Genomic DNA, 22,948 nt, shown 5'->3' with positions numbered 1-22,948 from the left:
ATCTCTCTTTGCCTCCTGTTCTCTTTCTCTGTCACTCTGCTGTTCATGTAAATAAAAAAATCTTTTTAAAAAAATAGTATTGCCACAGTAACTGTTGTGCAACTCTGGGCTGCTATTCATATTATGCTTTCATATTATGTCTTTTTTGTTTGTTTTATTTTTTCTTGAAGATTTATTTATTTGAAAGGCAGAATTATGCAGAGGCAGAAAGAGGTCTTCCATCTGCTGGTTCACTCCCTTGTGCTGTCTTATAGTCTAATGTTTAACCAAGAAACAAGCAAGATAATTTCGGCTAATGCTGGTTTAAGTGGAACAAAATAGGGTGGTATGACACAGTGATGGGTGAGGGGCACCTTTAGGTGCTTAGTGGGGAAATCTATGCAGTTTGGTGCAGTCCAGATAGTTTTTTGGAGATCCAGCTTTGGGGGAGAATTTCTACTTTGGCTGCATTTTAGACAGTTTCCCTTTATTGAGTTGGGTGTAGTGCTGGACCTGACCTGACCTGACAGAATGTTTGGTGAGTGAAAGTCAGCCTGGTGACCTTTTACATTTATATGCTTTCTTTTTTTTCTCTCTCCTTTTTTTTTTTTTTTTTTTTTTTAAGATTTACTTATTTTATTTGAAAGAGTTACAGAGAGAAAGGGAGAGGGAGATAGAGATCTTCCATCCACTGTTTCATTCTCCAAATGGCTGCAACAGCCAGGCTGGGCCAGACTGAAACCAGGGTCCAGGAACTTGTCTCCCAGCAGCAGTCTCCCAGCTGCGTGTAGGGGTTCAGGCACTTGGGTCATCCTCCACTGCTTTCCCAGGCGCATTAGCAGGGAGCTGGATCAGAAGTGGAGCAGCTGGAACTCGTACTTTCATCCATGTGGATGCTGGCGTCATAGGTGGCAGCTTTACTCAGTATGCCGCAGCACCAGCTTCTATATGATTTTCAAATTGGTAAATTGGTGATGCTAAGCATAAAGAATAAACTTAGTACTATGAAAATGCATGAGATTCAGGAAAAGATGAAGTATTTCTTCTTACAGTTTTTATGTAATTTGATCTTCATTTAAAGAATCACTTTTGCTGGGTTCGGTGCTCTGGCATAGCAGGTTAAACTGCTGCCTGCAGCGCCAGCATCCCATATAGGTGCTGGTTTGAGTCCCTGCTGTTCCACTTTGCTTCAGTTTCCTGCTTGTGCAGCTGGAAAATCAGTAGGAGATGGTCCAAATCCTTGGGTCTCTGCCCCCATGTGGGAGATCTGGAAGAAGCTCCTGGCTCCTGATTTCGGATTGGTCCAGCTCTGGCCATTGCGGCCAACTGGGGAGTAAACCAGCAGTTGGAAGACCTCTCTGTCTCTATCTCTTCCTCTCTCTCTCTCTGTAACTGCCTTTCAAAGAAATAAAATAAATCTCTTTAAAAAAATCACTTTTGCATATGACCAGTCATTAAAACTCGTGAGATCCTTTAGTATTTAGTAATTTAAAAAATGTTTATTTACTTATTTATTCGAAAGGTAGAGGGACAGATAGAGATCTTCTGTCTCCTGCCTTACCCCGCAGTGTCCCCAGTGACTGGGGCTGGGTCAGGCCAAAGCCAGGAGCCAGGAACTCCATGCAGACCTTCCTAGTAGGCATCGGGAACCCAAGTACCTAGGCCATCATCTACTGGCTTCCAGGCATTCTAGCAGGAAGCTGCAGTTGGAAATGGAGGTGGGACTCCATCCCAGATACTCCAAACTGGGATGTGGATGTCCAAAGTGGTGACTTAACCTATTGAGCCATAATGTCTGCCCCTTTTTAGTGATTTTTGCTATATACATCAGATTTATAGGTGTTGCTATTTGTAAGGACTTTCAAATGTAATAACTCATTTGTCCATGAGATGTAAGATAGATCAAGAATTGGTGAAATGGTGATTTTAGAAATCCCCTGAAATCATTGATAAGTTAAACTTCTTTAGATAATTCTGTAAATCTCTTCTGGTCTGTAGTTCCAGGAGGCTGTGACTCTGGAGTAGTATATTGTTACTTTTGTTTTTCTTTGCCTGGTCAAGTAATCTGGGAAGCCCTGGTAATATTTTTGCTATATTAATTGAGAGTTTTTCTAATTGTGCATTGGTAGGTGGAATAATGTAAAATTTTCAAACTGATTGAGGATTTTGAAACCAAAGCACATCTTGAACTTGATTGATGTTTGAACTGCCTTTCATGAACCCTATAGTTCCTGTGCCTTGGTCAGAAAAGTATTTTGTTTCTTTAGTGAGCACTTAGGATAGGATTTAGATAAATATACATTCCATGCAGTGAAATTACTGTTTAGTGTCTTTCCCTCTGTTCCTTCTTTGAGAATAATTACCTAGAAATAAGTAAAGAGAGGTAAAAAGTTGTGCTGTCTTGCAGCATCTTACAGTAGCCAGAAAGTAATTTGATGTCATCTAGCTTACCTACTTTAGTACACGTATTCTCATATTTCTTTATTTCTCCCTAAAACACTGACTATGAAACAGAAAAAAATCAGTGTACATTGGCTTGGATTCTGAGAACTGTCTTATCTGGTACACAGTCTCTAAAGCAGCAGTTTCCCTTAGTTTATTTAGTTCAGATCATTGCTTTTCTTGGTTTAGAGAAGAGCTGAACTACTTTTTCCACATATCTGTACTGAATTATAACAATGGAGAAGCCACATGCCTGTTAGTGTATTGGTGTTTGTAGTTGTTTTACTTTGTTATCAGCAAATGCTACATTTTCAGTCTAATTTATAAGATGTTTTGTCATATTCTCAAAAATAGCTCCTAAGCTGTTTTTTCAAGGATGTTTAATGTATTTCCAGCTGTATATGAAGAAAATTGTGCTTGAGCATCTTAATTCTAAAGGGAAAGTAAAGCTGTTTGAATTTTATACCCTGAAATGTAATTATATTAAGTGAACAAATTATTTTTTCCAGGCAGACTCCAGGTTAAAAGCGCTTAATGCAACATTCAGAGTGAAAAACCCAGACAAGTAAGGTTTTGTTTTAATAACAGTTACAATGTTGTTTTGAATGGTGTTTATCAATCTATTTCATTTTTCATTTCTGAATGTATGCAATTTATTTACGGAATATTTTAAATACTAATTCATGTGTAGTGAAGTATTTTAAAGTCTAAAACTGATTTTGAAATTTGGTAATTTAATTAGGTTTAAAGTTGTAAATAACTGAAGTTATAGAAAAGCCACTGCTGTCTTTTAGAAGGATTTACTAAACGTTGAAAGTGTCAGAAAAATGAGAAAAGCAATTTTAATTTCATATAGTTTTCCTTGTATGGCTTTGCTTGTGAAATATCCACAGAACTCAATATGAAAATTATGTACTTACATATTTCATAATCAGCTATCTACTCTATATGCCAAAAAACTTTATCTAAATGCATACTAGCATAATTTCATGGAGATACATTTATATGACACATACTTGACTTCATTAATATCAGCTTATTGTTTGTGAGAGCTTTTCTGTATTAAAATATGCCAATGTATTAAAAATTGACTTTCCTTAGGAATAGGACCTAGGTATTTAGGATTTGCTTTTGTTTCTCTTAATTTAGGAGCTAATTCAGGCTCCTGCTCTGTGGACCTGGCAGTCTGGTTCATCTAGAGGTGCTGTGCAGTTAGAGCAGTGCTAAGGCTGACTTTTCCATTTTTCAAGGACCACATTTATGAGATCTGTTATGGTTTCTCCAGTGAGTCCTTCAGTGTTGATTTCTATACAATATACATTTTTTGTAGATTTTATTTATTTATTTGAAAGGCAGAATTACAAAGAGACAGAGGCAGAGAGAAAGAGAGAGATCTTTCATCCTCTGGTTCACACCCCAAATGACCACAGTGGCTGGAGTTGGTCCAATCCGAAGCCAAGAGCCAGGAGCTTTTTCTGGATCTCCCATGTAGGTGCAGGGGCCTAAGCACTTGGGCCATCTTCTACTGATTTCCCAGGCCATAGCAGAGAGCTAGATAGAAGTGGAGCAACCGGAACTCAAACTGGTGCCCACATGGGATGCTGGCGCCGCATGCTGCAGCTTTACCTGTTGTGCCACAGCGCCAGCCCCCACAGTGTACATTCTTATCAGACAAAAGCTTAGTTTGTGTATTCTGAAACCCTAACACTAATTACAGTGCGTCTTTTTAGCTTGAAATTTGAATAGGAAAGATAAAGAAATGTTTTTTAATTTTGATAATTAATGAGTTGTAATGGTTAGTCATTGAGGATTTTGTTTTTGTTTTCTTTGTAAGTAGACCTCATTTTTTAGAGCTGTTTTAGATTCATAGCTAATTTGAGTGGAAAGTACAGAGTTCACTCACGGCTTCCCCAGCTATCACCGTCCCAACCACAGCGCTGCATTTGTTCCAGTGAGTGTACATTGTACATAGCGTTTTTACTCAGAGTCCATCATTTATATTAGGGCGTATTCTCGGTGTTGGACATTCTTTGTGTTTGGACAAAGGGAAAATAACAACTATTCACCATTGTAGCATCTACATAATAGTTTCACATTAGATGCTAAGAGTCCTCAGTGCTCCACCTGTTCATCTCTTCCTTCCCCCAGTTCCTGGCAATCGCTGATCTTTTTACTGTCTCCATAGTTTCTCCTTTTCAGAATTTCATGTCATATAGTAAATAGCTTTTGTGTTGGCTTATTTCACTTAGTAATGCGCATGTAAGGTTTCATTAAGGTTTTTGTAAATGCTACAGTGACATACATAGTATATAGTATATAAGAGATGTTCTCTTAAATTATAAGTCACTCTCCAAAAAAGCTTTAGGAAAACTTAAGCTAAGTTTGTAACCTTGGTGGATTTATATTTGTTAGAGTATCAGGAAGATACCTTTATTTAATTAACACTTTAATTTTTCATTATTTTTATAGAATAATTTCAATTTAATGAAAAATATTTTTTCATTTGAATATTTTTCTTACCTAATTAGTTTTTCTGAGTTGCTAAATTTTACTTATTATTCATACTGTATGCAGAAATTTACATATGATACTACCAGTGATATTACCAAGTAGTTTTTGCACTTTTATTTTTGTTAAGGTATATAATTTTAATTTTTTTTATGAATAGTAATAGAATTTGTTGGCTGTAAATTCTGAGTAAGAGAATCACCTATACTGGTCATTGTTATAATAGATTTTTTTTTTTCTTTGAGAGGTAGTGTTATAGACAGTGAGAGGAAGAGACAGCGAGAAAGGTCTTCCTTTCCATTGGTTCACCCCCCAAATGGCCACAACGGCGAGAGCTGCGCTGATCTGAAGGCAGGAGCCTGGAGCTTCTTCTAGGTCTCCCATGTGGGTGCAGGGGCCCAAGCACTTGGGCCATCTTCTACTGCTTACTCAGGCCATAACAGAGAGCTGGACTGGAAGAGGAGCAGCTGGAACTAGACCGGAGTCCATATGGGATGCTGGTGCTGCAGGCGGAGGATTAACCTGCGCCACGGCGCCAGCCCCTGAGATTCTTAATATGTAGAAAAAATCTCTGTTTTAGGTCTAACTGGTCCAATAGTCCCACCCTTATGAAAATAAATTTTATTCTATCTTTTCCGAAAGTCCAAAAAACCAGAATGATTGTTTCAAAGGGATTACCATTTGTTCTTCTAGTACTTGCTTCATACATGTTTATCTTTCCCCATACTTTACTGTTAAGAGCAGAGAGGAGGACTGGAGCCTTCTCCTTTTATTTAACTGTAGGAGCTCTGTAGATGCTATTTGTACTGCATTAACTGTGTATTTTTCTTAAAGTCGATATGCCCAAGGTTTATCTCCATTTGTTGAGCTCTATGTTGTTGCAAAGAAGCTAAACCCTCAAGACAGAATCTAAGGAGTAAATCAATCTGATTATATAAATGTTATTTATAATTATTTAAAACTATACAATTTATTGTGGAAATCAACAGTATCAACCACTCATGTCTTGTGCCACCTTCAGTAGAAGTTTCAGTTACCAGTGGCTTTAGTTGCCAGGTTTTCTTGACTTAAAAATATACACAATTAAGTTATTTTATTTAAATCATATATAGGAGCCGATGGTGTGGCATAGCGGGTAAAGCCACCGCTTGCAGTGCCGACATTCCATATGGGCACCGGTTCATGTCCTGGTTGCTCCACTTCCAATCCTGCTCTCTGCTTTGGTCTGGGAAAGCAGTGAAAGATGACCCAAGTGCTTGGGGCCCTGTACCTATGTAGGAGACCTAGGTCTCAGATCAGCACAGCTCCGGCCGTTGTGGCCAACTGGGGAGTGAACCAGTGGATGTAAGATCTCTCTTTCTCTCTCTCTCTCTCTGCCTCTCCTTCTCTCTCTGTGTAACTTTGACTTTCAAATAAGTAAATAAATTTAAAAAAATAAATCATACATAAAACAATGGTTTTCTTCTTTTAAAAGAAATCCAGAATACAAACGGGCCAATAGTTAAGATTATTATTTTTCTCAGGGTATTCCTTGAGTTTCTAATCTGGTTATATCATTTTCCTATGCTGAAAGTATGGATCGAGAGAAGGAATTTGTATAGTGAGTTTTTCTTCAAAGAGCTTAAAAGGTACCATATTAAGAACACCTTCAAATGGACAGGGAGGTAGGAATTGCAAGTGTGGAAACCAGAAAAAGAGGAGAGTGTTTAGCAGACTGACATATTTTAGGAGTCACTTGGACTACCAGAGCTCATTGAATTCTTTCTCTTTCTGGGCTTACTCTCAGGTAATGTTTGTACAAGTGCAAATATAGTAAAATTTGTAGAACTGGAAATACTTTCAGTGTAGTAAGGTAGAGAAAATTTAAAGCCATGTGAAAAAATAGGAGAGCAATGTGAAATAGATAACAGTTGGACTCCAAACTTTGTTTGAACCCTTGAACTTTGAGGTTGGAGAGAGATATTAATAAAAAAGCCTTGATGGAGGCTATTTCCAAGATGAGTCTTGGGATGGATGTTGTGGCACAGCAGGTTGGGCTCCTGCTTGGAATGCCCACATCCCACATCAGAATGCCTGGGATTGAGTCCCTCCTGTGATTCCAATTTGACTTCCTGTTAATGCACCTGGGGGATAGCAGATGATGACTCAAGTGCTTGGGTCCCTGCCACCAATATGGGATAACCAGATAGAGTTCTTTGCTCCTGGCCTCGGCCTGGTCCAGCCTCGGCTATTGCAGGTATTTGGGGAGTAAAACAGCAGATAGATATCTCCTCTATTCCCCTTCACTGTTACTCTGCCTTTCAAATGAATAAATAAAAAAAAAAAAACTTTAAAAATCATTAAACAATAAAAGATGAGCCTTGAATAACTGATGAGATTTGGTTAGGAGAGGCATAAGTCCAAGCTAAGAGAGATGACTAAAAGGTAGAACTAGAGTATGGAGAATTAAGGGAAGCATAGATCCTGTAGTAATATTAAAAAAAAAAAAAAAGATTTATTTATTTGAAAGGCACAGAGTTACAGAGAGAGAGAGTGGTCTTCCATCTACTGCTTCACTCCCCAAATGGCTGCAATGGCCAAATCTGAGCCAATCTGAAGCCAGGAGCCAGAGCTTCTTCTATGTCTCCCACATGGGTACAGAACACCAAGCACCTGGGCTATCATCTACTGCTTTCCCAGGACATAGCAGAGAGCTGGATAGGAAGTAGAGCAGCCAGGCTCTTCGAACTGGTGCCCATTGGGATGCCGACATTGCAGGCAGCACCTTTACCCACTAAGCCACAGCGCCAGCTCCCATAAGATTGTTTTAAGGATAATAGAAAACACAAGAAAGGTTGGTTGAGGCTTCACAAACTTACAGTATTATCAGAATGTGCATTTATTTGTTTATTTTTATGTCTCACAATCAACGATTTAAGATACGTAGTATTTCAGAAGGGAAGTCTTGCATCATTATCTCCCTGAGATAATGAGCTCTTTCTAAATTTCCTCCTATCACTTGAAGCTACAGCATTTTAATATTATTATATATAATTTGTATTCTTTACTCTAAGAACATCTCATCCTTTCAGGTAGGATTTCATATTATTTATTTATCTGAGAAGAGAGACAGGCAAACAGATCTTCTCTCCACTGGTTCACTCCCCGAATCCCTTCACTGGCCAGGACTGGACCAGCCAAAGCCAGAAGCTAGGAACTCAGTCCAGGTCTCTCATGTTGGTGGCAGGAACCCAATCACTTGAGCCATCACTGCTACCTTCTAGGGTCTCTCTTCGCAGGAAGCTGGAGTCCAGAGCCAGAGGCAGGCAGTGAACCCAGGCACTGAGATGGTGGGACACAGCATCTTAACCTGTGACTTAACTGCTGGGCAGAAAGGTCATCCTGTGCTCTTATTTCAGTGTGTAGGCATTGCTAGATTCTGAGTTGGCCAAAGAACTTTGAGTGTCATTCTCAGAAAAATTAATTCCTTCGTTTCTTAAATTTCTTCATTTAATACATGTTGTCATCTAAAACTTACTAGATTTTTCAATCTTCACCTTCAGATCTTCTGATTTCCCAGTAAGCATGATTTGCCAAAGGTGCACATTTTGTCTGTCACCTAGGTAGTTAGAAACTTTTAGCCATGTGGTCATGTGGGGATGCTGTAAACTCTTGCCCCAACATACACAAAGCAGATTGTGCCATTCTGTCAGTCGGATTCAGTAACTGTAGTATGCCTTACACATTTCATGACCAGAGAAAGGACCTTTGCTTTCAGCTCCAGAAACCTCTGTTTCTCCCAGTTTAAGTGTTCTTGAGTCTTAACTTCATATTCTTACAGATTTTCTTGTCACCTAATTTGAGAACTAAGAATTTTCTAGCCATGCCAGCTCCAGAGTTGGGAAAGGTCGTCAGGAAATCTGATCAAATCTGGAGAAGCTCCAGAAGGCCTGCTCCTAGAGAATGTCTTACTCCTGAGCCCTGCCACCAGCGAGAGCTGATCCAGGCAGATAGGATGTAAGGAACTCTTGGTCTCTTGACACTTGAATTCAGATTTTAACTTCTAAGGGAAAATTATTCCAGCTCAATTCTAATTGGCTGTACATAAAGAAAGTATATAAATTGATAACTATTGAAAGGTCAGATAATACAAAGCTTCATTCCTGTCCCTACCTATACATTCCTGCTCCTTTCCCCCAGAGGTTAGATTGACATTAATTTTTAGTTTCATATCCCTTCATAGTTTTACACTATAAATGCAAACAAAAGTCTAAGAGTATGTTTTCTACTTTCCATCTGGAATATAAAAAGGGAGATCAGACATGGTTTTTGCACCCTCCCCCAAGTGACATGCCAGTCTTTTTTTTTTTTTTTTTTTTTTTAAGATTTATTTTGCTTATTTGAAAGGCAAAGTTACCGAGAGAGAGAGGTCTTCCATCTACTGATTCACTCCCCAAATGACTGCAACAGCCAGTACTGGGCCAGGCCGAAGCCAGGAGCTTCTTCTGACCTCCCACATGGTTGCAAGGGCCCAAGCACTTGGGCTACCCTCTGGTGCTTTCCCAGGCACATTAGCAGAGAGCTGGATTGGAAGTGGAGCAGCTGGGACTTGAACCTGCACCCATATGGGATGTCGGTGCTGCAGGCTGGAGCTTAACTTGCCACACCACAGTGCCAGCCCTGCCAATCTTGCCAGCCCTTTTATACGTGAATTATGTTTTTAGCTGAAGAACTCTGCCTTGAGGGGAGTAAAAGTGATGATGAAGTATTTTATTAGGATCAGATGTCCTCAGCCTTGCTAGAGTTATATACATGGGGTCTGTGAAAAGTTCTGTAAGCCATATTAAGGAGTTTGAACTTTGTCTCAGGATCTTTGTAGTGGGAAGAAACCTGTTTAAAAACAGGGGAGTGGTGTCGCTTTGGGCTTTTGGAAGGCCATCCAAGCAGGGTGGGTGGTAGTTGAGAGTGGTGTGGGAATGAGTGGACTAGTAGGTGAAAAGTGGTGGTGCTGATTTGAATCTAGACTATTGGCTGAGCAGCCCAAGAAAGTGAGTGGATTTGGGTAACATTTAGAAGTGGAATCCACAGGCTAGGTTGTCAGCAGAACATAGAGGGTGAAGGAGAGGGGAAGGAAAACAGATGACGTTTGAACTTCATTATTTTGCATAGTAGGCAGTTCATGAGGGCAGTTTTGGGGGACAGAGGATGACAGATTGAGCTTTGGATAGGTAAGCAAGTACAAATGTCTGCTAGTCACTTGGTTGTATAGATCTGGAGTTCAGAACAGAGATTTGGGCTGAAAGTAGAAATTTGGAATTTTGCAGCATGTAGCGCCTAAGTGTGAGGTGTTATGAATGACAGGTGTATAAAGAATGGATAGATTAGATTAGCAGACAGCTGAGAATCTAATTCTTAAGCTTGAAGAATGCCAGCACTTCCAGGGTGTTTTCTTTTTTCTTTTTTGACAGGCAGAGTGGACAGTGATAGAGAGAGAGACAGAGAAAGGTCTTCCTTTTCCATTGGATCACCCTCCAATGGCTGCTGCGGCCGGCGCGCTGCGGCCAGCGCACCACGCTGATCCGAAGCTAGGAGCCAGGTGCTTCTCCTGGTCTCCCATGCAGGTGCAGGGCCCAAGCACTTGGGCCATCCTCCACTGCACTCCCGGGCCATAGCAGAGAGCTGGACAGGAAGAGGAGCGACTGGGACAGAATCTGGTGCCCCGACCGGACTAGAACCCGGTGTGCCCGTGCGGCAGGCAGAGGATTAGCCTATTGAGGCGCGGCGCCGGCCACCAAGGTGTTTTCGAAAGTGTAACCTGCAGAGTTCCATTGTGCAACTCCTGTGGGCCTCTGCGTGTCATTGTAGTTATTTATACTCCTTGAGAGACTAGTTTTCAGCAGAATCTATGCACACTTAAGTTAGAGATGTAAGAGATGGGTGAAGGAAAGGAGAACTGCAAAAGGGACTTAAGGAGCGACCAGAGAGCCACAAGGAAAATCATAAGACAAGAACATTGATGTTAAGAGAACAAATGGTTGAGAGGGAGGGCGATGTCAGCTGTCATGCTGCCGAGAGGATCGGGTAAGAGAGGGGCTGAAATGCACTGTTATTAGCAGGGTGGGAATACTTGGTGACTTAGCAGGAATATTCCTCCACTGTAGTGCTGGTGGCAGGAGCTAGGTTCTAGTGGGCCAAGCAGGGAATGAGAAGGAAAGGAGTGGTTATTAGTGGGGAGTTAATGCTTGGTTTTAAAAGTTAAGTATGTTATCAAGGAAGTGTGTATATTTTAATCTGGGAGAGACCTGAATTAATTATCTTGCTAATGAAAAGGAGCTTGTAAAGACAGAAAATTAACACATAGAAATATGGAGTATAGCTGGCATAAACTCTAGAATGTTGCACAGGAAGGAAGAAATGATACAGATATGAGAAAGTGTGTGAGTTGATTGGCAGGAGGTGGTGGTAGTAGTTCCCATTGTTTGGAGGGTAACAGGTGGTGGTCGCAAGTTTCAGAGCTTTAAGGACAATTGCAGTTAATGAATTAGGGAAACAAAGATTACCAAGCAGCATTAAGGCTGAGGTTAGGCCGGCGCCGCGGCTCTCTTGGCTAATCCTCTGCCTGCGGTGCCGGCACCCCGGGTTCTAGTCCCGGTTGGGGCGCCGGATTCTGTCCCGGTCGCTCCTCTTCCAGTCCAGCTCTCTGCTGTGGCCCTGGAAGGCAGTGGAGGATGGCCCAAGTCCTTGGGCCCTGCACCTGCCTGAGAGACCAGGAGGAAGCACCTGGCTCCTGGCTTTGTATCAGTGCGGCGCGCCAGCTGTAGCAGCCATTTGTGGAGTGAACCAATGGAAAAAGGAAGACCTTTCTCTCTGTCTCTCTCTTACACTAACTCTGCCTGTCAAAAAAAAGGTTGAGGTTAGAGGCTAGAAGTTTATGGTTTTACATTAAGATTTTTGGCACTAAAAGTTTTTTCCTGCTTTTTGTTTTCAAAGTAGTTTTTCATACCAGCAAATGTTATCTCATTGCCAGGGTATACATTTTTAAGTGTGACATCTTTGCTTTCAACATAGCAAAAGAAAGAATCATTTTATTTTAGAATTTTTTGATTTTATATTGGTATGTAAATGTTCAAGGCCACAGCAGATGATTAAGTAAAATCAGTTTCACTATTCTCAGGAACTACTGTTTTATCTTTCAGCATTTGACTGCTTTTTTTCATGAGAAAAAATGATTATTTGTTTCCTATTCCAGGCGATTTACTGAACTGAAACACTACAGTGATGAACTGCAGTCTGTCATCTCACATCTTCTTCGAGTCAGAGCTGTAAGTGTTACCTGAGAGTGCTCTGACACACATTTATAAAGAAGTGACTCTCTTGTTGTCATATTTTTAAGTAATGGTTGGTATTTATGATGAATATCTGGTTTTACATTCCAGTTTTTAATGTTTCATTATTCATATTGCTTTTTAGAAGAAATGTGATCCAAACCAATTTAATAGAAGTAATAAGCTTAAAAAAAAGTAGTAAGCTTGAGTGTTGGGCCAATTATAGTCCACAGTAATGTATTATATGCTATATGAAGCAGGGTAGACTGAATATAATTAACAATAATGTGTTATATACTATATGAAGAACTGGAAAACAAGAGCTTATAGGTCCAAACATAAAGAAAAGGACCTGGAAATGCTAATTATTCTAATTACCTGATCGGTTAATTTACACTGTATACATGTATTTAAATAGTGTACTGCACCCCATAAAAAGGTACAAGTATTATATATTAATAAATTTTGGGGCGGCGCTGTGGCGCAGTGGACTAGCGCCCTGGCCTGAAGTGCCAGCATCCCGTATGGGCGCTGGTTCGAGACCGGGCTGCTCCACTTCCAATCCAGCTCTCTTCTATGGCCTGGGAAAGCAGTAGAAGATGACCCAAGTCCTTGGGCCCCTGTACCTGTGTACAAGACCAGGAAGAAGTTCCTGGCTCCTGGCTTCAGATCGGTGCAGCTCTGGCAATTGCAGCCAATTGGGGATTGAACCAGCAGATGGAAGACCTCTCTCTCTGCCTTTCCTCTCTCTGTGTAACTCTGACTTTCAAATAAATAAATAAATCTTTAAAAAAAATTCAAAATTAAATTGAAATTTAAAAATAAATGTGAAGCATTTTGTGTCACGTGGTTGGGAATCGTTTAGTTGTTACATCTTGTCAAAAGGCCTACTATTTCAGTGTTGGAATGTAAATAAGTATAGAATCTTAGATCCATAGATAGTATCCTGTTTTTGTTTTTTTAAGTTTTGAAGATAGACCTGCTGTCAGCGTCTTTATTTTTTTAATTAATTAATTTTTAAAATATTTATTTGAAAGAGTTACACAGTGAGAGAAGGAGAGGCAGAAAGAGAGAGGTCTTCCATCCCCTGGTTCACCCCCCAATTGGCCACAACGGCTGGAGCTGCGCAGTTCCAAAGCCAGGAACCAGGGACTTCTTCCAGGTCTCCTACACAGGTGCAGGGGCCCAAGGACTTGGGCCATCTTCTGCTGCTTTCTCAGGCCAGAGCAGAGAGCTGGATTGGTAGTGGAGCAACCAGGTCTTGAACAGGCAACCATATGGGATGCGGGCACTGCAGGCACTAGTTTTACCTGCTATGACACAGTGCTGGCCCCAGCTTATGTGTTTGTTTGTTTGTTTGTTTTTTGACAGGTAGAGTTACAGACAGTGAGAGAGAGAGACAGAGAGAAAGATCTTCCTTCCGTTGGTTCACTCCCCAAATGGCCGTTACAGCTGGCGCTATGTCGATCCGAAGCCGGGAGCTAGGTGCTTCTTCCTGGTCTCCCATGCGGGTGCAGGGGCACAGGCACTTGGGCCATCCTCTACTGTCCTCCTGGGCCACAGCAGAGAGCTGGACTGGGTGAGGAGCAACCAGTACTAGAACCTGGCACCTATATGGAATGCCGGCACCACAGGTGGAGGATTAACCAAATGAATCATGGCGCCGGCCCCCCAGCTTATGTTTTAAAACTTGCTCTTCTGGCCGGCAGCGTAGCTCACTAGGCTAATCCTCTGCCTTGCGGCTCCAGCACACCGGGTTCTAGTCCCGGTCGGGGCACCAGATTCTGTCCCAGTTGCCCCTCTTCCAGGCCAGCTCTCTGCTGTGGCCAGGGAGTGCAGTGGAGGATGGCCCAAGTGCTTGGGCCCTGCACCCCATGGGAGACCAGGAGAAGCACCTGGCTCCTGGCTTCAGATCAGTGCGGTGCACCAGACACAGTGTGCAGGCCGCGGCGGCCATTGGAGGGTGAACCAATGGCAAAGGAAGACCTTTCTGTCTCTCTCTCACTGTCCACTCTGCCTGTCAAAAACAAAAACAAAAAAACAAAAACAAAACAAAAAAACAACAACAACAAAAAAAACTTGCTCTTCTGGGGCCGGCGCTGTGGTTCACTTGGTTAATCCTCCACCTGTGGCACCAGCATCCCATATGGGCGCCAGGTTCTAGTCCCAGTTGCTCCTCTTCCAGTCCAGCTCTCTGCTGTGGCCCAGGAGGGCAGTGGAGGATGGCCCAGGTGCTTGGGCCCCTGCACCCGCATGGGAGACCAGGAGGAAGTGCCTGGCTCCTGGCTTCAGATCAGCACAGTGCCGGCCGTGGTTGCCATTTGGGGAGTGAACCAGCAGAAGGAAGACTTTTCTCTCTGTCTCTCTCTCACTGTCTACAACTCTGTCAAATTAAAAAACAAAAAACTTGCTCTTCTAAACTTGGGAGAAAGGCCATTTAGTCATGGACAGTAACAGAAGAGTGACATGAAGTGCAAATGAAAAGTTAAAGCCCTCTGCTGACAGTGCGTAATGACAGAACCCTGCAACCAACACAGAAAGGAAGTGTCTTTGCATAACATCCAGACTGTCCAGTACGCTTACACAGTTTGAGGCAAATGATGTATTGTTAACAGATCAAGAGAAAACAAAACCTGTTGACTATCTTTTCTGTCAAAGATAATTCTTTTGAAACTAGGGAAGCAAAGACAAAAGAGAAAATTGCAGATGAGTTAGAGTTCGGTGTTTTAAGAAGTAAAAATAAGCAGAAAAGGTGGATGGCATTAGAGGAAGAACTGAGTTTGGAACTTGTCTCTGCCATTTGTTGAATCCTTCAGGAAAATCTGGTAACTGTTCAGAGCTTATTCTCTTTGCTGGAAAATGGGATTAAAGTCTGCCTGGCAGCTGGTAGGTATTCTCTTACTCAGCTTCATGGCAGCCCCTCGAAGACACTGTGATTGTCCCCATTCTGCAGATTGAAAACAGGCAAATGGAGTAAAGTGATTTGCCTAATGTCATTTGATAAATAGAGGTGTGGAGCCAGAACTTAAACCTGATGCCAGATTCCATTTCTTAACCCTCTTACAAATGACAGGTTGACAAGGGATGTGAATTCATGTAGAGGGAGGGGAAGAAGACTGACAGTCACAGAGCCGCCCCACTTGTGGCCAGGAATCTTGGAAACATCTCATCTTCACAAAGTCATTTCCACATCTTCAAAAGATGCAGTTCTAAGGCTAGGAGTGGCCTAGAAAATTCTCCAAAATCAAACCCTAACCTCAGAAGGAGGTAAAATTTGAACTCATATTTGTCTGACTTCAAGTCCTTTATTTCCTGCTACCCTATGCCACCTCTCTAGGAATATAGGGATATCCAGTGTAAAGAGGGGCTGGGGCTGGTTACCTTTGCTAAGATAAACATCAACATTATGCTTACTGAGACAATGTCTAGCATTTTATTTGTAGTCACCTGTCAAGACAGAAGTGTCTAGTGTTGATGAAGTATTTAGGATGTTGGCAGTATAAAGTGTCACACACAGATCCTTTGGAATCCATTGTGGCAAACAGTACCAGGAGTCTTAAATCTTATAATCTTCGACTCCTTAGAAGAATCAAGGAGAAAAAAAAAAAAACCTTCGTGTGTCTAGATTTTAAAAATAATGTCTTTTAGTAGCATGTCATAGAACCTTGTTCCCCCCAACTTTAATTATCTACTGTTTAGTGAGGAGAGAGGGCATTCTCAGTTCCAAATGATGTGAGTTGGGAAAGATAATTGCATGAGGTTGTCTGGTTCCTTCTGTTGTCAATGTGTTTGTCTAATGTCAGTCCTCCCAGGACAGTTGTCTGATAATCGATTTGCAAATAGAAGGACTTCTCGACAGAAAAGAAATTTTTTAGCAGAATAGACTAACCAAGTACAACCAGCTTTCCTTGGTATCAATATTCATTTTTTGAAGGATTTATTTATTTAAAATTCAGACACACACACACACACAAACACAGATTTTTCATGCACTTTTTCAGTCCCCAAATAGACACCGCAACTAGTGCTGTGCCAGCCTAAAGCCTGGAGCCTGGAACTCCATCCTGGTCTCCTTCATGGGTCCAGGGGCCCAGGGACTAGGGCCGTCTTGTGTAACTTTCTCAGGAGCATTAGCACAGAACTGGATAGAAGCAGAGCAGCCGATATGGGATGCCAGCATTGCAAGTGGAGGTTTCCTCTGCTTTGCCATAATACCAACCCCAGCAGCAGTAGTCTTAATTACTGACAACTGTTGAATCAATCTGGTTTTAGATTTTTTTTTATGATTTAATTTTTTATTTATAAAAGAGTTAGAGGGAGAGGGGGAGACAGAGAGAGGTCTTCCATCCTCTAATTCATACCACAAATGGCTGCAATGGCTCAGGCTGGGCTAGGCCAAAGCCAGCAGCCAGGAACTTCTTCTGGGACTCCCACAAGGGTGCAGGGGCCCAAGCACTTGGACCATCCTCCATGCTTTCCCAGGTGTATTAACAGGGAGATGGATTGGAAATGGAGCAGCTGGGACTCAAATCGGCACCCATATGGGTTGCTAGTGTTGCAGCCAGTGGCCTAACCTGCTAACGATGTTAGCTCCTGGTTTTAGATTTTGATTATTTGTGTTTTATTCCCCTGCCATTTTGGCCTTTCCTTTTCTCTAGAAATGATAAATTTTGGCCAATAGCTTGTAGTTTTTCTTAGCCTCAACTAAGCTTGATGAGATACATGCAGTCACTTCATGAGAATGTCTAAATACCCAACAAGGAATGCTGGTTGTTTTGTAACTACTCAGTGGAATTTTATGTGACTACTTAAAGTGGTGTTTATTGAAGGTGATATTAAACTGCTGGGGAAAATACTACTATTCTTGGATATAGGAAATTGTAAAGCAGTAATTAAAAACTATAAAAAGAAATATGAATGGGGCTGGTGCCATGGCTCAGTAGGTTAATCCTCTGCTTGTGGTGCCGGCATCCCATAAGGGCGCCGGTTCTAGTCTCAGCTGCTCCTCTTCCAATCCAGCTCTCTTCTGTGGCCTGGGAAATCAGTAGAAGGTGGCCCAAATCCTTGGGCCCCTGCATCTGCATGGGAGACTGGGAAGAGGCACCTGGCTCCTGTCTTCGGATCGATGTAGCTCCGGCCGTTGCGGCCATTTGGAGAGTGAACCAACGGAAGGAAGATTTTTCTCTCTGTCTCTCCCTCTCATTGTCTGTAACTGTACCTCTCAAATAAATAAATAAAACCTTAAAAAAAATTAATATGAAGCATATGGTATGATAAATATGGGAAGACTGTACTAGTTTTTTTTTATGATAATGTTTTCTGGAGATAAAGTTTTTTTCTTCTCCATTTTCTAAATACATTAAACATGGACTTTTTTGTTGTCTTTATTTAATAAGATGATTTTTTTAAGTAATCTGCATAGAACTTTAACCTAATAGCAGTTTCTATTAAAAATTTATTTCAGAGAGTAGCAGATCGACTCTATGGTGTATATAAAGTGCATGGGAATTATGGGCGAGTTTTCAGGTAAGGATTGAACATATTTTTTTTTTTAAATATTTATCTACTTGAAAATTACTACAGAGAGAGAGAGAGAGATCCTCCATCCCCTGGTTCATCTTCATATGATCATAGCAGCCAGAACTGGGCCAGGCTGAAGCCAGGAGCCTGAAACTCCATCCTAGTCTTCCACATGGGTGTCAGAGACCCAAGCACTTGGGCTCTCTTCTGCTGCTTTCCCAGGCACATTAGCAGGGAGTTTGATTGGAAGTGGAGCAGCTGGGACTCCAACTGGCACTCATATGGGATGTCAGCATTGTGCAATAAATATTGTTGTATGTCATTTCACACACGTGGTGTATATGTAGAATAAATTTTAGATGTAGAATTCCTGGACATAAGGACTGAGAAGGCAGACTGAACTATGAGTGAGAAAGGTTGCCAAAGTGGGAGAAACTGATAAAAAGGTGAACATTCTGTAAGTAAACAATGAGTGGCAGTTATACTTAGAGAAGATTTTTTTGTGTTTGTGTATTTTTTTTTATTTAATGAACATAAATTTCCAAATTACAGCTTATGGATTACAATAGCTTCCCCCCCCCCATAACTTCCCTCCCACCCACAACGCTCCCCTCTCCCACTCCCTCTCCTCTTCCCTTCACATCAAGATTAATTTTCAATTATCTTTATATACAGAAGATGAATTTCGCATATATTAAGTAAAGATTTCCACATTTTGCACCCACACTGAAACACAAAGTGTAAAATACTATTTGAGTACTAGTTATAGCATTAATTAAACACCTAAGAGTAATTGTATATTAATTACAGAGTTCAACCAATAGTTTTAAGTAGAACATAAAATGCAACTTTTGTATTGTTGTGGCTTCCCCCGCCAAACCTCCTTCCCTCCCATGGCCCTCCCCTCTCCCACTCCCTTTCCCATCCCGCCCTTTGTGTTTGTGTATTTCACTTACACGTTAGTCATTCAGTGGAGAAGCCAGAGAGATGGTCTAACAGAGGTGCAGTCATGGGCGTAGGTAAAGAGGGACACTGACACTGAAAACCTGGAAAACAAAGCAAACTGTAAATGCCCTTGTTTCTTTTTCTTTTTTTTTTTCTTTTTTTTAAACTTTTATTTAGCAAATATAAATTTCCAAAGTACAGCTTATGGATTACAATGTCTTCCCCCACCCCATAACTTCCCTCCTGCCCGCAACACTCCCAACTCCCGCTCCCTCTCCCATTCCATTCACGTCAAGATTCATTTTCAATTATCTTTATATACAGAAGATCAATTTAGTATATATTAAGTAAAAATTTCAACAGTTTTCATCCACACAGAACATTAAGTGTAAAATACTGTTTGAGTACTAGTTATAGCATTAATTCACATTGAACAACACATTAAGGACAGAGATCCTACATGAGGAGTAAGTGCATAGTGACTCCTGTTGTTGACATAAATAATTGACACTCTTGTTTATGGCATCAGTAATCTCCCTAGGCTCTTGTCATGAGTTGCCAAGGCTATGGAAGCCTTTTGAGTTCGCCAACTTCGATCTTATTTAGACAAGGTCATAGTCAAAGTGGAGGTTCACTCCTCCCTTCAGAGAAAGGTACCTCTTTTTTTGATGGCCCGTTCTTTCCCTGGGATCTCACTCGCAGAGATCTTTCATTTAGGTTTGTTCTTTTGTTTTGTTTTGTTTTGTTTTGTTTTTGCCAGAGTGTCTTGGCTTTCCATGCCTAAAATACTCTCATGGGCTCTTCAGCCAGATCCAAATTCCTTAAGGGCTGATTCTGAGGCCAGAGTGCTATTTAGAACATCTGCCATTCTATGAGTCTGCTGTGTATCCCGCTTCCCATGTTGGATCGTTCTCTCCCTTTTTTATTCTATCAGTTAGTATTAGCAGACACTAGTTTTGTTTATGCGATCCCTTTGACTCTTAGACCTGTCATTATGATCAATTGTGAACTGAAATTGATCACTTTGACTAGTGAGATGGCATTGGTACATGCCATCTTGATGGGATTGAATTAGAATCCCCTGAATGCCCTTGTTTCTTATGTGTCTCCATGCAGAGACCAGGGTGGAGACCAGGCTGCAGGAGGAGCAGAGGCATGGGGAAGTACACAAAATCCATCAGCACTGTGTATAGGGCTACTCTTTTTTTTTTTTTTTTTTTTTGACAGGCAGAGTTAGAGAGAGAGAGAAAGGTCTTCCTTTTCCATTGGTTCACCCCCGAAATGGCCACTATGGCCAGTGCGTTGCGCTGATCCGAAGCCAGGAGCCAGATGCTTCCTCCTGGTTTCTCATGCGGGTGCAGAGCCCAAGCACTTGGGCCATCCTCCACTGCACTCCCGGGCCACAGCAGAGAGCTGGACTGGAAGAGGAGCAACTGGGACAGAATCCGGTGCCCCAACTGGGACTAGAACCCCAGATGCCGGCGCCACAGGCGGAGGATTAGCCAAGTGAGCCGCGGCACCGGCCTATAGAGATACTCTTAATAGACTTCGTTTCTTAGCTTGAGAAGAAGCTTGTTTGACAGGACAGGCAGCCTTTGCCATGCAGGGATCTCCCCAGGCGCCAGGGTGGGGCTGGCCCAAGCTAGCTTGCGGGAGTTGGAGAAGAGGGACACTGTGAGAGTGGGTGAGGTGGGGGAGCAGAGGAAGGGCTGGAGTGCCCCTTGGGCTCTCAATTGGGGGACGAAAGGTCTCCTGGTTTTATTGCTTCTTTGTTTTGTTTTGTTTTTAAGATTAATTTATTTATTTGAAAGGTAGAGTTACAGGGATGGATAGGGAGAAGCAAAAAGAAGACTTCCATCTGCTGGTTCACTCCCCAAGTGGCCACAACAGCCAGGGCTGGACCAGGCTGAAGCCAGGAGCCTCATCTGGGTCTCCCAGGTGGGTGCAGGGCCCAAGCACCTGGGCCATCCTCTGCTGCCTTCCCAGGCGCATTAGTGGGGAGTTGGGACAGAAGTAGTGCAGCCAGGACTGGAACTGGTGCACACATGGATGTTGGCACTGCAAGCTGCAGCTTAATCCACTATGCTGTAGTGCCAGCCCCTCCTTTTATTTTCTTAGACTAGATTTTTGTATTATTCATGCCACAAGTTGCTGATAATGTTTGTTGGCTCCAGGTAGAGGGGTTCTTTTTCGCTCTTCTTGAGTCCGAGGCGTTCTGCAGCTGCCTTCCCTGGTTGTAGCACCTGCCCTGATTTAGCATCGGTCACAGGGGCATTCCTCCCCATTGTGGTTTATGGGACCTGTCCCTGTTTTCACTAGTTTCTGGCTCAGCTAGGAACTTTCACATCTACTTGTCCAGAAGTACACCAAATATAAGAGAACTTCAAAGAGTTTATGGGAAAATGGAATTAAAAGATGTTTATTTTGATGCCAATTTAAGCATCAAAATGCACATTTTCTATGAAGACCCCTGTACATAGGTGGGATTCATTCTGCAGAAGATTTACAAAAGAGGGGAAAGGAACTTCAAGTTCCACCATGCACTTACAGCTAAAGAAAGCTGTCAGGAATTAATAGCTAAAATATTGTATTCTGTTAATTGAACATTTATTTAATTCATAGAGTTAATCCATATGGAAGCAACCAGAAGAAAACATCTCTCCCAGAATCAGTATTACAGTTCCTTTCAAGGGATTCCATAAAATAATACAGGCAAATTTTTCTCAAAAAGCATGTGCAAAGGCTCGTGATCAAAAATGAAACTCATCGTGTATCTCGTGATGGGTATAAAGCTCACTAACACAAGGATGTACTCTCCTTTTATGTTTTGACTGAAGACATGGTAAATGGGGGTGAAGAGCCCTTTGACTAAGAAAGCAGAAGTAAGAAATGTTGTAGGTTGGGATAAACAGATGGAGCACTGTACTGGCAGCCAGTTCTAATCTCAGCTCTGTCTCTGATCAGCTGTCTGGTTTTGCGTAAATCATGTTTGGTCTCAGAGCCTGACCATAAGTCTGGATTTAATTGTGGTGTCAGATGAGGACAGTGATTTTCAAATCCCTTCTAAGCATAGTAGTTTATGTTTAAATGAAATCTTATACAGAGGTATATACAAGTAGAACATTTCTAACAAGACCTGCTTAGGGCTGGAGACTTTCCCTCTCCTTACTCATCCCTGATGAATACCACGTTCAGTGACTAAATTTAGCTGTAAACTTCTATTCTGGTTGTAACTCATAATGTTCTTTTGTTCCTTTCATTAATCTTGACACTGGGATATTCTTGGGAGTCCTTCCCTTTCTTTCTTTAAATGGAATTGTAAAATACTAGAACAGGAGAGACCTTGGTAGTTCTGTAGTTCAGAGTTCTTAAAGCAAGAGGTGAGGACAGACTGTGGGTTGTCTGAAGTCCCTGAAATTGTATGTAAAATTTTGTGTTTGTGATTTTTTTTACCCCTTAGGAAAAGGATACATGGTTTTCATCAGATGGTACAAAAGGTCTATGACCCTTGTGGATGTATTCATCTATGACCATTACCCTATCAGTACTTTAAGAAAACAGTTTTGCCTCTTAGAAATCGGATGCTTGGTGGGTGTTATGGCGCAATGGGTTGAGCCACTGCTTGGGATGCCTGCATCCCATATTGGAGTGCTGGGATTGAGTCCTGCCTCTGCTGCCAGTCTAGCTTTCTGCTAATGTGCACCTTGGAAGGCAGCAGGTGATGGCCTAAGTTCTTAGGTTCCTGCCACCCATCTGGGAGAGCCAGAAGGAGTTCTAGTCTCCTGGCAATAATCTGGCCCAACCCTGGCTTGTTATAGGCATTTGGGGACTCAACCAGTAGGTGGAAGATCTTTCTGTGTCTCTCCCTCTCTCTCCATTAGTTTGCCTTTCAAATAAATAAATCTTTTAAAATTTGATAGTAGACCTTTGTCTCTTTTAACAGTATGTTAGTGTTCCTCTGAAACTGGTTAACATTTTCTATTCCCTATCCTAGACTTACGCACAAAAGGTGAGAACCTTTTGTCTAGCTAGTTTCTTAAAATTTCATGGGTGTACAGTAATCTGGGGATCTTGCTGAAATACCCATTTTGATTCAATAGGTCTGCAGTGGTTCATCCTACAGTTCTGCATTTCTAACAAGCTGCTAAAATACAATTTGAGTAGCAAAAGGCAAGACTATATGTATTCTGAGCAGGAGAGATCTTATTTTCTTTACTTTGGTCTTTCCAGTGCTTAGCATTGGTTGATAC

At 41.7% G+C, this 22,948-nt stretch overlaps 1 protein-coding gene across 3 annotated transcripts in view; it reads left to right on the top strand.

The window, feature by feature from the left end:
* The window catches only part of SNX4 (sorting nexin 4), a 90,287-nt gene that overhangs the window by 45,004 nt on the left and 22,335 nt on the right, over window positions 1-22,948 (top strand). For 2 of the 3 annotated variants that reach the window (XM_002716413.5, XM_070072239.1), the window contains 3 exons: window positions 2,931-2,986; window positions 12,158-12,230; window positions 17,698-17,759. In XM_002716413.5, the coding sequence (XP_002716459.3) occupies window positions 2,931-2,986; window positions 12,158-12,230; window positions 17,698-17,759 (191 nt within the window). The remainder of the gene's footprint in view (window positions 1-2,930; window positions 2,987-12,157; window positions 12,231-17,697; window positions 17,760-22,948) is intronic. The other variant, XM_051859213.2, reaches the window with a different exon arrangement.

This window comes from Oryctolagus cuniculus, chromosome 4 (assembly GCF_964237555.1).
Source record: "Oryctolagus cuniculus chromosome 4, mOryCun1.1, whole genome shotgun sequence".
Taxonomy (NCBI): Eukaryota; Metazoa; Chordata; class Mammalia; order Lagomorpha; family Leporidae; genus Oryctolagus; species Oryctolagus cuniculus.
The sequence above is the reverse complement of the archived record's forward strand: the minus strand, read 5'-3'. Positions and strand labels throughout refer to the sequence as shown.